At 31.8% G+C, this 17,225-nt stretch overlaps 1 protein-coding gene across 1 annotated transcript in view; it reads left to right on the top strand.

Annotated features, from left to right (window-relative positions):
• Positions 1 to 5,402, top strand: part of LOC124354295 (neprilysin-2-like) — a 43,230-nt gene extending 37,828 nt beyond the window's left edge. The window contains exon 14 of the mRNA XM_046804638.1: positions 5,274 to 5,402. Coding sequence (XP_046660594.1) covers positions 5,274 to 5,387 — 114 coding nt within the window. The 3' untranslated portion in view covers positions 5,388 to 5,402. The remainder of the gene's footprint in view (positions 1 to 5,273) is intronic.
• The last annotated feature ends 11,823 nt before the right edge of the window (positions 5,403 to 17,225 follow it).

Genomic DNA, 17,225 nt, shown 5'->3' with positions numbered 1-17,225 from the left:
CTTTCTTATATCTCCAGATTTGGAAAGTTTATTTAGATAAAATCATAATCAACGTCAAAGTTAAAAGATTAAAGTGTGGAAAATAAACTTAATACTATAGTTTAATAAAGGAAACTTCCTGATAGAAAATATAGACTTTTGATGCTCAAGTTATCTAAATTTTATTCTAAAATATTATGAAATAAGTATAGAAATACATTAATGTGAAAAGAGAAGATAATATCGACTAAAAAAAAGAATGCATCACAGAGGAACAAAATTAATCCATAATAAGCAGTCGGCAAAAGAAAAATAACTGATCTTTTCATATTGTAAATGTTTGAGCAGAGTGAACTACTAATAACTACATTTTACGCAGAACAGTATTTAATATCCAGTATTGCAAGCCGAAGCGGTGAACGTAATATGCTGTAAATATGATGCTTCTATTTAGAAATGGGTTTTATTATTCTCGAAGTCTGCGCTCGATTTTCACCAGAAGCTATAATACAATCGTGCTGAAAGTTTGCAATTCAAAAGCCTGAATTACACGCTAATTGTAGTTGAAACCTTTGATATAACATATTGTTTTAACTTGTGTGAATTTTATTGAGATGAAATTATTACATTTAGGAGTATTTTTCGGCGAGAAGGTTACACAAATAAACATCAGTTGTATAGCTTTCATGAAGCAACTGAAGTAATTTCGTGTACATACTTTACTTTTATTATTGTATAGCAAACCATAAAATTGATTGTTCTAATTCAAGGGTAATTTTGTGTGGATACGAGCAGGTGAAATATTCTCATAACGAAATCACTTTTGATTAGATTGAAAAGAAAATAATTGTGTCTAGCAATCTTTCTTGTTGCTTCATAATAGTTTTTGGAACAAAATAAGTATTTAAAGTAAACTGCTACATATATATTTACGTGGCCAACCCCAGAACGACATAAAGTATGTATGTTTCTGTAATATTTTGTTCTTCGACAGTATGCACCATACTTACATAAGGTGTAGATCCATCTTCCAACCGCTTAGTAAATCTGCTAGCTGCCACGGAGCCTTGATAGGCGCCGCCTCTTCTGTAAGAGATTGAAGCATAAAGAATAAATATAACAATTAAGATTATGTTTACTGTATCAATCTATATACACCACGCATACAATAAAATAATGAAAAACATTGCGTATAACATGTTAGAAAGCATTCACTTTTAGAAGGCGTCAATCCACAACCTCTTCATTGTCAAGAGAATCAATGTGATTTTATCACTTCTACTCAGAGCAACACTGTGAAGTATTTGGGATCCACATTGATGAAAATCTTTGGAAAATTCATGTACAACAATTAAAATGTATCTACTGGTATTTCTCAGAAAAGTTTTTGTTTTTAGACAACTTTATCATGACTGTGTATTAATATATGTATGGTTTGTCCTGCTGAGGTATGGTTTGTTGTACATTTCCATCGCATTTAAAGAAAATTACAACTATTCACAAATTATTCATCGCAATTATATTTCAAGAAATTAGACGGTAACATGCCTTTCCATCTTTTTTAAGCTAAAAGTACTTTTACTATGGTATTAGTTTGTCTTTAAAGTACTATTGTTTTTTTCCAATTAGTTGTAACCCAGAAGTCATTGTTGATCTGCAAACAGGATATAAAGGATACATTTTCAGACAAATAGGTATGATAAGACCACCAAGAGTGAATAGATCTTTACTGCAGAAGTCATATTTCGGAACCGTTTATACAATAGTTTACCTGCTTACATTAAAAGTTCTCCCGCAATGAGAACATTCAAAATCCGTGTCAAGGTTTGGCTTTGACCCATGATACTATTCAATTAGAACAATGGTTTACTGTATTAAATTAGTTACCAATTACAATTTTGTATAAGTAAAATATAATATATTCCTCTGAAGAATACCTAAAATTACGTGTGAAAGACAATCTACTTTAAAACCAATTTAGTAAGGAAATTTACTTTAGGGTAAATCATTTTAAAAATTTGTTTAAAGATAGACATGATCGAATAGTTATGGTTAAAATAAGATTGCGTGAGAGAGACAGATTACTAGATGATCAGAGATGTTACATGCAATATTTGATAGCATATGTGTTAATATTGGATGTATAGTTGTGAAGCTTCATGGGTATCCCAGTGTGTGTGTAAGTGTACACAGGTGTGTTTATGCGTGTGTGCGTACATGAGTATTTATGTAGTTACGTTTACAGGAGCCAAAATTAGAATCAAAATTCACAATATAAAAATTGATGACTCCTTCTAAGAAACAGAAGAATGTATCTCTTGCGTGTATAATTTATTCTCTTAGCAGTTCTGCGACAGCTTATATGTCTGTTTAATATTATTATAATATTTGTTTTCAAGAATAAAAAATATATTCCAGTTGTTGAATGCTTTATTTTATTGTAAATTAGGCATACATATATAATATTATTGTTATTTTGTCGCTATTTACTGATTGTAAAGAGTTAATAAACGTTTTAATTTGATTACAAAAGAATTTGCCATTGTTCAGATTGGTTTCTCAGTAATCAAAACATGTGATGGTCATAAGGACCAACAAAACATCTCTAATGAGAACTGATCCTGAACTACTTCACTTTATAATAATAAGCTAAATAATATCTCAGATAATAAACTTGAGTTGACCATTCACCCCTTTATTTCTAGAATACATCAGGAATGTCGTAGTCATTTCGTGTTTGGACTCCATTTTCATAAAATAAAATGCAGACCTAAAAGAATTACAAAAGTACTAACCTACAATATAAAAATTAAAATTAACAACTTTTAATACTAAAACCTAGTACGTGCGTTATCGAACCAAAATGACGAAAAGTAGGTTGGGCTGCGCGTGTGACGGTGTGTGTGAGTCGTGCCGCGAGGGTCGCCTAATCCTCTGGGGCTCTTGAGGCTCCAAACAAACTACAAGCAACAATCCGCTCTGGCTATAGTATACGAGTTGCAAAATGGGAATTTTATTGGCAGTAAGATTAGGTTATGATTGGTAAAGTTCTTTATTTGATTTTTTTTGTAATGCAACGTTCCCCCTACTGTACGGTAGTAAACCATGTTGTTACGTTATTTTATTCTATTACTGAAAGTTATATATGGTATCCACAATTTCAATAGTGAACTTTAAATTCTGTGATGATACCAATTTCTCAATACAACAGTTTAAGAGCTGGTACTATTAGATGATTAGTGTATTACCGAGTATGAAAGTTTCCTGTATAAAGCAATGCAGGAGCGATGTGCTGACGCCATGAATTATAAATGCAAGGATTATGATGTTTTCAATATGGTCTATTTCTTTCAGGAGAGCCATTTTGGCTACAAGGATGACATAACGAATGATGTGGGAAGGAAAGTAAGAAGAATTTAAATACGAAGAGGTTGCGTATAATATACCGATATGGCAGCTATAAAAACAGGCAGGCTCAATTGAACGTAAGTAAACTACTGAAACTGCTGGACAGGATTTTGATTTTATAACATTATACACAGGATGGGTTTTAAATAATGCACTCCCGCATTTTCCCCATTTTTCATATATAGAATCTGGCCCACCACTGATAATTTTTGAGTAATAAGTACTTAATGTTGATTAAGTTGATATATTTGGCTGTCATCTTTAATCCGCCATATTGAAATTTGATATTTTTGAAATGTAATGGTGGTATAAACTGTAGTGGAAGGTGAAAAAGCATAGAAATCGTGTATACCAATCCCACATTTAATGGCAGATAACCTGAATGAAAAGTAAGGATACAAACACTGTAACTATATGTACAACCGTTGAATAGTTGTGTACACTGGGGTTGTTTTCTGGGTTTTCCAGTGTCATTTTGTATCGTTATTAAATTTTCCTCTTAAATACTTTTGGTGTTCAATTTCAGATTTGATACCATATTTGTATACTGCAAACTATTTCTATATTCTGAACAGCACAATTTTTAATGTATTAATCTTGCTTTAGGGTTCGTTTTTTCCGTTTTAGGAATTTGCAATTAATGGAAAGATTAGATCCCGATTCCCAAAACGTCTTGATCTAGTGTTTTTAATTTTATAAGAAGACGGCTTTCATTAGTAATTCTGTTATTCTTTCCACGTAATATTATTAAACATGGATGCCATCTAATTAAATTATTTTAGTGTTATTGTTTTATACACATACGATTCATCTTACGTGTAACAAAGATCTTTAGTAGCTAATAAAATACATTTTATCTGAATTTCCTTCTTATTTTTATACTACTTGTTTCCCACGGTTACGCACGTAAGGTTTGCCCGTGTATGAGCACTTCTGCTTTAAGTGAACTATATTTCCAACGCCGATGTAGAGTTTACCTTGCTGCCACGGTCAAGAAAATCTATCAAAATTGTATGTTCATAGCTATTGTACTCGTACATGTACTTTATTATAAAGTGGTCTAACACTCCAGATTTAAGTTCAACCAGAAATTTATTTTAAAGACAAATATACATCTAAACTTATAGCGCCTTCAAATTGAGCTTAGCTACTATTCGGAATATACGCAAGTGTCTCGTAATTGCAGTTTATAATGTGCAGGCTCTGTGATAACTTTTACATCTAGCAGCGCCACTTGGTGGTGAGTTACATCAATGGACATAGCATATAAGCCTTATACGAGTAAAAATACATATACATAAAAATTTTCATAATGATTGGTCTAATAGTTTCTCATTCTATAAAGGACATACAGACAAAAAAAAAAAAAACAAAAAAAAAAAAAAAAAAAAAAAACACACACGAAGTCATAATTGATTATTTTGCAATCGCCTGGGAGAAGGGAAAATGACAAAGAATGGTTTAGGAAGAGACAAACCTGATTGTGCCCCTCACACCTAATGTGATGACAGTTGGCATGTACTTGAATCTCTGCGTGTCATTACAAACAGCACAGAAAGTTTTAATCTTAGATCTTAGAGGAAGCCCTCATGTGATTGGAAGCTATCTTGGGAACGCATTTATCTTTAACTTGGTGCTCATTCTGTGTCTCAAGTTCACGTCTTGCCCTATCTCACAATCTTTGTCGTTCGGTGGTTAATACCTACTTCTCCAGTGTCTTCTCGTTACCAGTTCTATGAATACAATAACAAGCAATACGTATGATGTAACGAAATAATTTGTATATCGACTTATGCGTGCTTGAAGATATTATTAATAATCAAATAAAACCTGTACGTGAAGATAACGATTTCCAATTATAACATAATAACTTCCATATTTTGCAGCTGAACGGCATCAACACACAGGGAGAAAACGTGGTAGGCAACGGTGGATTCAAGTTGGCCTATCTTGCGTACCATCGGATGGCAAATCAGCTGACGGAACCGGAAACAAGGTAGCGAAACTTGGAACAATACAGCAATGACCAGCTGTTTATGATCAGTATTGCCAACCTCTGGTGCACGCGGTATCGCCCTGAGGCTCTCAGAATGCAGATAAATACAGGGGCAAATTTCATGGGAGAATTTAGAGTTAACGGAGTCATGAAAAACTTCCCGGAGTTTAGTAAGGTGTTCCAGTGTGGCCCGGAGATGCTATGAATCCGGAGAATAAATGCGCTGTTCGGTTATCCCGGTTAAATTTGCTGGTATTATTCATAATTGTGTTTAAAATGAATTAATTTGTACTAGTTTGCTTTGTAGTAGGATTTTTCGTCTCGTAGGTTTGTAAATAATTAGAAAATTGAATCATAATTAAGAAGTAGTAAAAGTAGGTTGTAACATTAAATCTGTAGTATTGTTAGAATATTGAGTAACTAGAGTTAAACATGAAGAATAGCAAAAAGTGGTTTTGGATAAACGAAATAGGTTTCTAAATATATTATGTGATCCTTTGGGACATATATAAAATGAATTTGTTTCCCTATATTCTTGCATAACTTACTGTTTCAAATACGATGCCATTTAATTTAGTCAAAATATTATTATAATCAATTTTCACAATATAATTGCTATAACTTATAATAGTTATAATAATATATTATAAGTAATAAGTATTGTTTGCACTGTATGTGTTTGTTGTTTGGTTTATATTCTTGTATATTTTATACTATGATTATATAACAATTATAGTTTTAATTATTATACTAGTCTTTGAGCAATAGTGGGAAATCTGTATTTTAAAATAACGATTTGGTATTTAAAATACGTATATAATTGAGATGGGTAGAACATTTGTTGAGGTTCAAGTTTGAAATGGATGTAACGTTGATTTTAATTTGTGTTATATATTGTTTATTATTTATCCTCGCCTACTGCTGTAATAAATGGATAGACGTTGCACTGCTAATTTAAACACTTCAAATTATTCATGACAGCCTAAAACCTCCTCCATCAAGTATTACTAAGTGACATGTGTGTATACGAATAATGTATATTTATAACCATTCAATCGGTGTGGTGTTCATGTCGCTCCATGGTTTGGGTTAATCCGTTATAGTAAATAAATTTTATAAAAATAGCGTTTATTTGTAAATTTTCAACATCACGTTAAAAATTGCTTACACAATTATATTTCTGAAATATTTTCGTCCTAGCTGAAAGGGCTTAAATAGCTAAAAGATTTAAATAAATTAAACCATCTCCAGTCAACAGTAGTTAAACCGGAAAGCAGTTATTTACGGCTTACAGGAAGTTTAATTTAATTTGTTTATTAATTTAATAACAGTGCGGATTTAGTGACTCAACATACTATATTAAATGGTATATCAACTCCAATACGCCCTTATAACCTCCATTAATTAGTTGTAAGTATAAAAACCTACAAATTTAAAATAAAATATAGAAAATAAAAAGCTTGTTCAAAAAAACTATTATTAAGTGAAAAAATAAAAGTGCAAAAATGAAATGAAAACTAACGCATGCATTCAAATAACATTCTTTATTCCAAATTGGTAAATGGCAGCACCCTGCACGTCAAGTCTAGATGAAGTAGTTCAGCAGGTACTTGTACATTCTGGGGGGACCTTGCCGCACTTGGAGCAGAAGGGAGGGTTCTCGATACCACCCACCACGCAGATGAAACATCCTTCACCGGGGCCACAGTTCTTCTTCCCGCATTTGGCCTCAGTCTCTTGCATCCCTGTAAGTGCAAACATATTCAAAATCAGCATCACTGTTACTATTCATTGTAAAAAGTAACATAGAAAACTCTTATCTTTATTACTTTATCGTTGGAAATATTTTTGGTGTTTCAATTCTTTAAACGGAAGAAAATGCTCCAGTACTGTGTGAGTACATTGACTGAACAGATGCAGCTGAGCTTGTATATCTTGATGTTGTGGAAAAATTCCATGTACGGTATCAATAATGGGAAGAGAAATGTACATTTTTAACATGATCTTCTTCGAAAATTTAAAAAATTCTCTTCCTTAACCTTAAATATAATATAATCCAGGAATAGATCATTGTCCACGGAATTTTCGGAATTAGCACTTGTTAAAAATATCCTCTTTTCTATTTCACCTGTACAGTAAGATAAAATTATTATAGTAAATTAAGTTCATTAATGATGGATCATAAGCAGTAACTAGCAATTCCAATAGTATTTTTACTTTGAGTTTAGGCAAAAAAAAATTTAAATCTGTCAATGGGTTTGTTGTGTTACTAATTTATCTTTACACCGTTAAAGGAGCTAATTTTAATACCCCTCATAATTTGATTAGAATTATATTCTAGTCTGGTTTTCGCACAAGACGTTTCAAAATGTTTAGCCACACACAATACATAGGTTCTGACTATGAATCATGAATCATTATGTTGAGCTCTATATAAAATTGTATTTCTTGTAATAGTACTATCGTTAGCATGGTTTACAATCTCCTTATTAAGGCGTTAATTAATTTAATATATTCATGTAACACAAAGTCTGTAATTCTCTCTAAAAAAGATCAGTTCTGTTTGGTTAATTCAATTTTTATTTTGAGAAAGACTAAATTTAAAACATAGCCGTAAACCGATTTGTCAAATATTTAACTAATAAACATAATTTTATTATGTTCAATTTTTTTATAACGTGCAGATTAAAATGAGAAAAGGCACAGCAAGTAACAAATTAAGAGGCATATGATTATTTAGGAGTACCACTTAGTGTACCTTGTATTTGAAATTCGGTAAGTAATTAGGTTGAACCCAATTATAGCTGAATAAAATATAGTCGTCCAATATTTTATAAAACCAAACTGTGAAGTTTAAGTATAGGTTACTTAAGTAGTTGGAGTATGCCTACCATTGTACCTACAATAAAAATTATATTAAATATAGGTGAAAGTGTTCAGATATTTTTATATTGCAATCGTCTACGATGAATGATTTAGTATTTAGTAACTTACCACTCATGAGGAGGAAGACGGAAAACAGAACGAATGGAACTATCGACATTGTTGGAGATACAGTAAATGACGATACACTGATGGAGATACTCTGGTCGGGACTGAAATGAGGCTTAAGTAGGGAAAAAATTCAATTAACACAATAAACCTATTTAATGTATTTAATGCCTTGTTAGAATGTTAACGATTGACTCAGGTGTGATCTATTTCTGTGGATTAGGTTTTGAAGTGTCCAAGGCCATCTACACAATATATGAGAACTTCCTTCACTAGGCTACTGTTCCAAACCCGTATTGTCGTCGAGGAATTTATATTATTGATTTAATACAATTCTCATATTGAAGCGGATCTAATTATGGCCAACATCTGGCCTCTTAGAATCAATGAATGGTGTGATGAGTGTATTATATTTTGGGATGATTAACGCAGTTCAGTTTTGTTCCACACAGTTTTTATAAAAATTCTTGACCATTCCGGTAATATTTTTATACATGAATAAAGGTTAGAACTGTAATTTACATATTACGTTCACAGCACAAAAATAAAGTTAATTGCCATTTTGTCGAGACTGCGTGGCATAATACACTTTTTGAGGGAGAACTTAGCAATGTTCAAAATTAATAAAATATTGCTTGTTAATGTTAACATCACTGAGACGAGATCATTTATTATTTGCTGAATTTAATTTAGAAATGCGTTATTTCTCCACTTTCAGCTATTACCCTTATCACTAACCCTAATGTTGATACTAATTAACGCATAAATAAAGCATACACACATAAGCGTAAAACTGTGTATACAAACACTATACACTAATATTCTTAACACCAAGAACTTCAATACAATAAGTGACGTACAGAAGGCAGTAATTATGTATTTAGAAATACAACAGTCTATTTATATCTAAGGTACAATTTTGTATTTGTTACATTCTATACAATTCATTCTAGCTTAATCTTTGGAGATTTCTCTATTGGGTAACAGTAAAATATTTTCATTATCCCCATTAAAATATATAAGTATATCCTTAACTGGTCATCTTTCCTTTTTTAAAATTCTAGGTACGTTACTGAGGTTAAGACTTGAGGTTCTATTCGCCTGGTTAGGAACCAAGAACCTAACGATAAACTTAAAGCAGCTCAGGTATATGTAGTGTGTCTTATTTGAACGGAAGCGTGTATTCCAGTTACGCATTGATATATACCAATTTTACTTAAATCTAACTATGAATATAATCCTATTAAATGTTTGGCCCGATCGGAAAATGACAATATGTTCTTAATTCTGATATAAAATAAAATAAGTAAGAATTTGTGATAAATCAAGAATTTAATCATGTTTAAAAACCAAGGTTTTGTTAACTAATCGATATGGAATGCTCTGATGTGTTTTAATGATACAAATAAACAACGGCTGTCAGTTTAATAAATTAGCTAAATTTTAAGTAAAAGTTATGAAGTTATTTACTCTTTACTATAGTATATTAACGTCATGTCGTATATTATATTAAAAGATATAAATGCTTTTAATTGAAGTACTGTACTTTAAAATTACAAGATAGCCAAGATTGTTCTTTTGTGTGTGTGTATGATGTGTTAAACATGCTCTTAGCCTATAAATAGTTTATGTTCTATTTAACAGCTCAATAAAACCGGTGTTGTTACTATAACCCAACTAATGTACGAGCAAGTCTGTTTTAATATTCTTTTCAATATCTAATACTGAAATAATATTTAACTGAACCAAATGTAATATATGTTAGCAGTATAGTTTTTATAATAGGTCTTGAAATAGTGGATTTGTAATAGTGCATCATTTTTTTATAAACATGCGTTTACATAATACCATGACACGAACTCTCATACAAAAAACTAACCTCACTTTTCTAACCTAACCTAACTATCGGCCGAGGTCAGTCGTCTCCAAGGGGGCGCTGGTCGCTCTCCAGAATCGCTTCATGCACCTCGAGGGCAGACAGGGATCTGGGCAGACTTCTCACACCTTCTGGAAACGTCCCAGAAAGAGTAACCCTGAGGGCAATGGTAGAGGGTGCCTTGCATCCGTCCAACCCTCAGCTGACACTTGTAGAACCTCTGACAGTCTCCCTCGTACGGGAAGTGACCCTTGGCTGGACACAGGCTGCGGTGGGTAGACACTTCCACCTGGGTAGAAGAGGAAGTGGTGATACAAATATAATTTCACTTGGAAATACTTTTCCTCTCTCTCTTTAAAATAAGGCTAAAGATGAAACACTTTAGGAAGAAGGAGATGCAGGAGGAAAAAGTACTTCAGCACCGAGATATCATGAAATAAAACACTTAGGTCAAGGCCAACCATCGACATGTTCATAAAAGATTATTAGATAAATTTACATTGGTTACTTCTACCTAACTACTAAAATCTAGACGTGAAAATCTTCGATGCAGCGGTTCGGTGGCCCAGCACAACCAGAGTGGAGCATTTCGTATTATTTATATAAAAGTAGTTGTAACATACTTGTAAATAATAGGCTAAACCTTATTTTACTGTTTAATACAGTTTTATTTGTATAATACAAGTGTTAATTATCTTATACAAATTCGTAGAGTAAACACTAAATTCATTTGTAATTTATCGCCTGCTTGATCAGTAATCGATATCTTAAATTTATTCAGGTTTAAGATTAGTCTTAGATCTGCAGATATATGCATGTTATGTTTATTTAAAATCACTATCACTGTCTAAGTTAAAATATAAAAGTATTAAAAAAAGAAATCGGTATTGTTTAGTACAGGGAACTGCTTGATTGAAACAAAGGCGTTTTATACACAAATGATCTAAATGCTATTCTAAAATATAACAAAATAAGTATAGACCAAAATTAATTTGATAAGAGAAGATAATATCCACTAAGAGAAATGGACACATTACAGAGGAAGGAAATTAATCCACAATAAGCAGTTGGGAAAAGAAACAAAACTGATGTTTTAATATTGTAAATCTAAACAGAGTGAACATTTTAATTACTAAATTCCGTGCAGAAGAGTATTTATATTTAATCTCCAGTATTTCCAGCTGAATCAGAGAACGTATTATGTTACTATGAACGTAAATATGATACTTCTATTTAGAAATGTATTTGATTATTCTGGGCAACGGCGCTCGAATTCACCAGAAGGTATAAATACAATCAAGCTGAAACTTTGCAGTGAACGTGCCTGATCTACACTCTAAAACTCAAATATGTAGTTGACAGTTTCGACAGAACACATGGCTTAACTTGTGTGAAATTTGTTGGGATGAAATTATTAACTTTTTTGGATAAATTTTCGGCGAGAAAATTACACAAACAATAATTTGTTTTTTAAAGAAGATCCCTGACAGAGCCGGGTCCCTTCGACCTCTCTCACACGCCAAACTTCTTACTCGAATTCTCTACTACATTAAAATATATACAGTTCATATATTACCACGGGAACAATTTTCTACTATTAAGTAGTATTCATCCATGTGTTATAGAGAAAGAAAAAGATTTTTGTGTTTTTGTCAATTGTTAAAATAAAAAATATGGAGAAAAATATAGTTAAGTTTTCTCTACTTTAACTCCTCATTATACAAACTATAATGACAGTAAATAATACTTATAATGCATTTATTGTATGCTCTTAAAGAACGACATACTAAAATATAACTAAAGGTGTAATACATTTTTTTAATCCTTACGAAATTGGTTATTAGTTGTCATTTAAAAATTTTTAAATACTGCATGATATGTACTGGTTAAGAATACTGAGTAGAATTGTGTCTACAAGCGACAATTTAGGTCGACCTATATCGTTCCCTAGAGGTTTATTCTTAGGCTTCCAAGATAGAACGTCCTTAGTTACTATACAGAATATAGGGATCGGTCAGCCCAGTTTGTCCAGAGAGACAGTTCGGTCATAGTTCAATGGTTGTAAGCAATGTGTTCCACACAAGTATTAAAATGATTTAAATAGTACTTTTGTAGTGTTTTTATATTTTCAGTGTAGCGTAGTGAAGTATAGTGTAGCGTTGTCTCGTGTAGTGAAGTTTAGTGTAATGTAGTTTAGTTAAGTGTAGTGTAGTGTAGTGTAGTATAAATAAATAGTGTAAACTATTAAGTCGTCATGGTACAGTTCAATGAACCTAGTGTAAATAACCCGAGGGAAATACCACGAACACGGAACACCGGTCAAGAGCAAATCGTCTGTCCAAGGAGTAACGATGAAATGCCAGTTGAGAAAATTGTTATATAAAGTAGGCCTATAGGAATACTTTGAAAGTGAACAATCAAACAACGGCATGTTGCTCCCTGTAAGAAATGATTTACAACGAACTGCAGATGTGTTAGGAATTTATCCTAGTTCTGTAAACGTATTACTAAAGAAAAGTTTTCTGCAGTCGAGTCATCTGGAGATATATCATTATTGAACAATCCTGAAAAGAAAGACCCCGCAAAAGCCCATTGACATATTTGGAAAATTTTAAGAGGATGCTATACGTTGTCAGATACATGACTATTGTATAAGAAAAGAGTATCCGACACTCAGACAAATGAAAACATCTGAAAGAGAGAGAATATCACGCACACTACATACATTTACTTCAAATTACTTTATATTTATATTTCCTGAAAACTTACGGCCTCAACATTATACCCAAGACCTCATAAATGGATAAAATATTGTATGTTTCTACATATAAAACACAAAGTATGTTAATGTTTAAACTTAATTAATTAACAAAACTGTAGGACGTAGTAACCACATTAATTATTAACACATTTTAGAAAATTTATTTGTCTTTAAAAAGATTTTACTATAAACTTTCCGTTAAGACGTATGGTTTCATTGCTATAAAGCAAAATGTAATATCATGAATACCGAATTTTAATGGTTTTCATTCGTCAAGATGTCGTTGGCGGTCGTATAGATAATGAAACAGTCTATATGCGTGACCCACAACAGTAAGAAAAATCTTCAAAACCACTATAAGTTTTGCTAGTGTCAGAATGTAAATAAATTTGAAAAATAGAGCAAAAGTTGTGTCGTTCTAAATAAATAAATAAATACTTCATTATATGAAATTGCTGGTACGCTTTCAAAAAAGTATCCAGACGGCGCTCTGGAAGTTTTCACACTAGAAATGTATCTTTAATTTCGTATATAGAAGCAATCTGAAACATGGAGACATCCTAATAAGCACTTGTAAAGTATGTAACAATATTACAGACAGTTATATTGTGACATTACTCTATTGTATGTAGTGCTAGATCTAATATACAGGCAAAACTCAAATTACTTGAATGTTACATGTGCAGATAAGAAAAAACTGCGTGTTTGTGCATACTCTTGTCTACGAAAACACAAACAGATTATTCTAATGTTTGAGATATTATGAACAATATTTCCCATATAATTTCATTTTCGTTTGACAATTATTTATATTTATTAACAACGCTTTATCAAGAAGTATAAAATTTGTTGTAAAAAACTTCGTTTTTGATCAATGTTTTACCACTTTATAAAACAATCTTGTGATAATAGTCACACTTTTAATTTTTATTTATTTATTTAATTTCTAGTCCGAACCTGTTGAGTATTGATCTCTTGTAGTGATTATGTCTACGTTAGACTTTAAACTAGCTTTTTCTGAAGACCGAATAAGGTTAAGAACAGATCAAACATATTTATTTGTAAACCTGAGTTTTTAGTTTGTTTGTTTGAATTGAACTGCCTTTGTATCAGAACTAGTAAAATAACATGCAGAACACCCGTGAGTTGAACACTCATATAACGCAGGACTTGGAGTAGAAAACTGTAATGAGGTGTAAGAATCGGACGGACAGGATTAGCACCAATATCATCATTGCACATTAGCGAAGAGAGGTTTTAGAAGAATAAACCCGCTCCAGCAGTGTGCAAAATAATCGCACAGAGGTGTTATCTGAAGATGTACCAGAGAGCAGTTAAGCTAAAAATGGACATTTAAGGTTCGTGAACGATTTTTGTGTAGAGAAGACCGTAAGTGATGTATTTAAAGAGTATGTATATACAGAAATAGCACAGTCCATACAGGACCATCAACCTTTGGCAATATTAGGGCCCAAACGCCCAAGTCACTTTGCAAAACCAGTCTAACTGATTCATTAAAATGACAATCGTATAACGTCTTATTCATAAAGTGCACTGTGGACTTTCATGCGTATGAGTATGTTACTTGCTTCAGTGAAGAAATGCCTTATTTTATTATAGGTTTTGGCCAGAAGTTTTCATTGCCATTGGTTTCATTTTGTACTAGAGTCAGTTCGAGTTTCATTAAATATATATATTCTAAAGCAGTGTTTAGGATCCTTTGATAAACTTTATTGATAAATGTGTTTTATTTAAAACATTTGAAGTTAGCTAAAGAATTAAAAGTTTCTTGAAGGAAAAAGCAAATTTATTTTAAAAAGTTAATGTACATTAATTCTTATTAATACCCATACTCGTATACCTATTATGAAGAATATGATCTTGATTTATAAAGCAGAATATACTTTACGTTACATTTATGGCACTTGTGTGAAACGCCGAAAAATACAAGAAACTTGTCGAATAATATAATCAATATTAATAAATAAAGTTGTTATAAGCCGATGGTTATACTATGGAAATAACTATTTCTTTGTTTGAAGTTTGTTTTGACGATGGAAGAAGTGTGAAGGAAACAGTTTTTCCCTTCTATTAAACTAAATGGTTTAGTTGGAAATTTTTATTTTGGTATCTTGTAATATAAAATACTGAAGCTAGATTTTAATACAAACATTTTCTCATGAGGATAATTACGATCTGTCCGACTTACTTCTAATATTATTCAGGTACCGTTTGCTTAAGTGGATTATAATATACTAGTTAAGTATTACAGTATTAATTTGAAGGCAAACATTGAATCTCCGGTTCGTTATATTTTCCGATTCGTACAAGCTACTAAAAGTCCGGATTTCTTTAACTTTTAACTCAATGTTTGCAAATCGTTACTTATAAAGACCTTTTTCTTAAACCTTGAGGTTATACGGGCTAGACTAATTTAATTTTATCTCCTAATAGTTGAACCTAATCAGATAGTGCCAATTCTTATTTCTTTTAATTTAAATACATTTCTAATTATGAAATTATAAAAAAGGAGTTTGCAATACTTCGTAAATTTCCAAAATTTACTCCGAGAAAGAGTTTATAAGGAAAACTTTGAATGACAAGAACATTTATGAATATTGGGAATAAGTGATTATCTTGGCTATTACCCCGATTCATTATTATCTGGGTATTGTACACCCCCGAGGGAGGAAGTGGGGGGGGGGTTACGTCTCGACCTGCATGTAGGTGGGTCCGTCAGGAACTTTATTCGGCTTTAGCGCTAGCTAAAATGACCAATAACCCGACCTGGGCAATCACTTTTGCCCACATCGGCCGGGTTGTGGGTATTATAGTTATTATAATGCCGGGTTGTGGGTATTATAGTTTTGCACAATCTCATGTGTACCTCGCCGATTACGCTTACCTAAAACACATTCTTGATGTTTCGCTCCTGCCAATGTCTGAATAAAATATTCACTCCTCGAATATTATATTGATAACTCGTTGTAAATATTTCGGTTACTGTCCGGACACGGATTTCGAGCTTAAAATATAATTGTATTAATTAAAATAAAGTATGTATAATTATTCTATTAGAATTTATTTAACTTATTAGAGAAGTAAACGGCATTTACTCGCGTACCGTAACCTCTAACGCCTGTATAATATCTCAACTTGACCAAAAATAAAATGTAATTATATATCAATAAAATATTCTCTTTTGTACCTAATTAAGAAAAAAACGTTACCGGTGTCACCTTTCCTATCACTGCCACAGGCCACCAGTTTGAAAGAAATTACATAAAGAAAGTAGAAGTATGGAAAAATATATTAAAGTACACTGTACCTACACCATAAGACATAACTTTTAATTTAAGTTTATTCGCCTCTAGTGAGCAATGAAAAGAGAAGCTTCTAAGTTTAGACTTAGTGTAGAAATCTAATATTACCCAATAGGATTATTGCATTACTCAGCTAGTTCCTTTAATACTCGGTTTCATAGTAAGTTAATCTAATACGTACTGTGTAGATTCAACTCTTTTAGACCCGAAGATATTCTTTAAAATTTCAGTTAGTGCTTTACTTTTATAAATTTGAATGAAGTAATATTACAATAATATTTAAATTGTGTTTAAAGTAATTAAATAAATTTGTAGCCTTTAATAGAATTCCTTTGCTTGTCTTAGCCTCATATATTTTTATGGGCAATGTTCCCTCTGGACCAGTGTAAGTTTGGAGGTAATAAGGACAAAACTACTCTTATACTGAACTAATCCTGAGCCACTCCACTTTAGCTTCATTCAGATGTACACGAATATTGCTCCAACAAATGATGTTATTGAGTTGAACATGATTGCAAATCCCATAATTTATACAGCACCAATGATCTAAATTAGTACAATTACATATTATATTACAACATAACATTTATGGAATTATTATAGTTCCAAGATAATTAATTATATTTTACTATTGCAAAATTACTCTTATCACAAACGTCGAAGGGAATTTCTTTTGAATATAAATTTTGGTTTTATTTTCAAGTTACTTTTAACTCATAATTATTTCCATAAAGAGTTTTCTAACTCCCCATTGATATGTAGTTCTTTTTTATTTTTGAATACGAGTTAGTTCGTAGTTCCGAATATATGGAAAATTGCAGTTGTAAATAAAAGTCAAAGAAGTGCTAAAATAGTCTTTCAATTTCACGGAAAGAGTGGCTGTAAAATGTA

The sequence above is a fragment of the Homalodisca vitripennis genome, chromosome 2 (assembly GCF_021130785.1).
Source record: "Homalodisca vitripennis isolate AUS2020 chromosome 2, UT_GWSS_2.1, whole genome shotgun sequence".
NCBI classification, from domain to species: Eukaryota; Metazoa; Arthropoda; class Insecta; order Hemiptera; family Cicadellidae; genus Homalodisca; species Homalodisca vitripennis.
The sequence above is the reverse complement of the archived record's forward strand: the minus strand, read 5'-3'. Positions and strand labels throughout refer to the sequence as shown.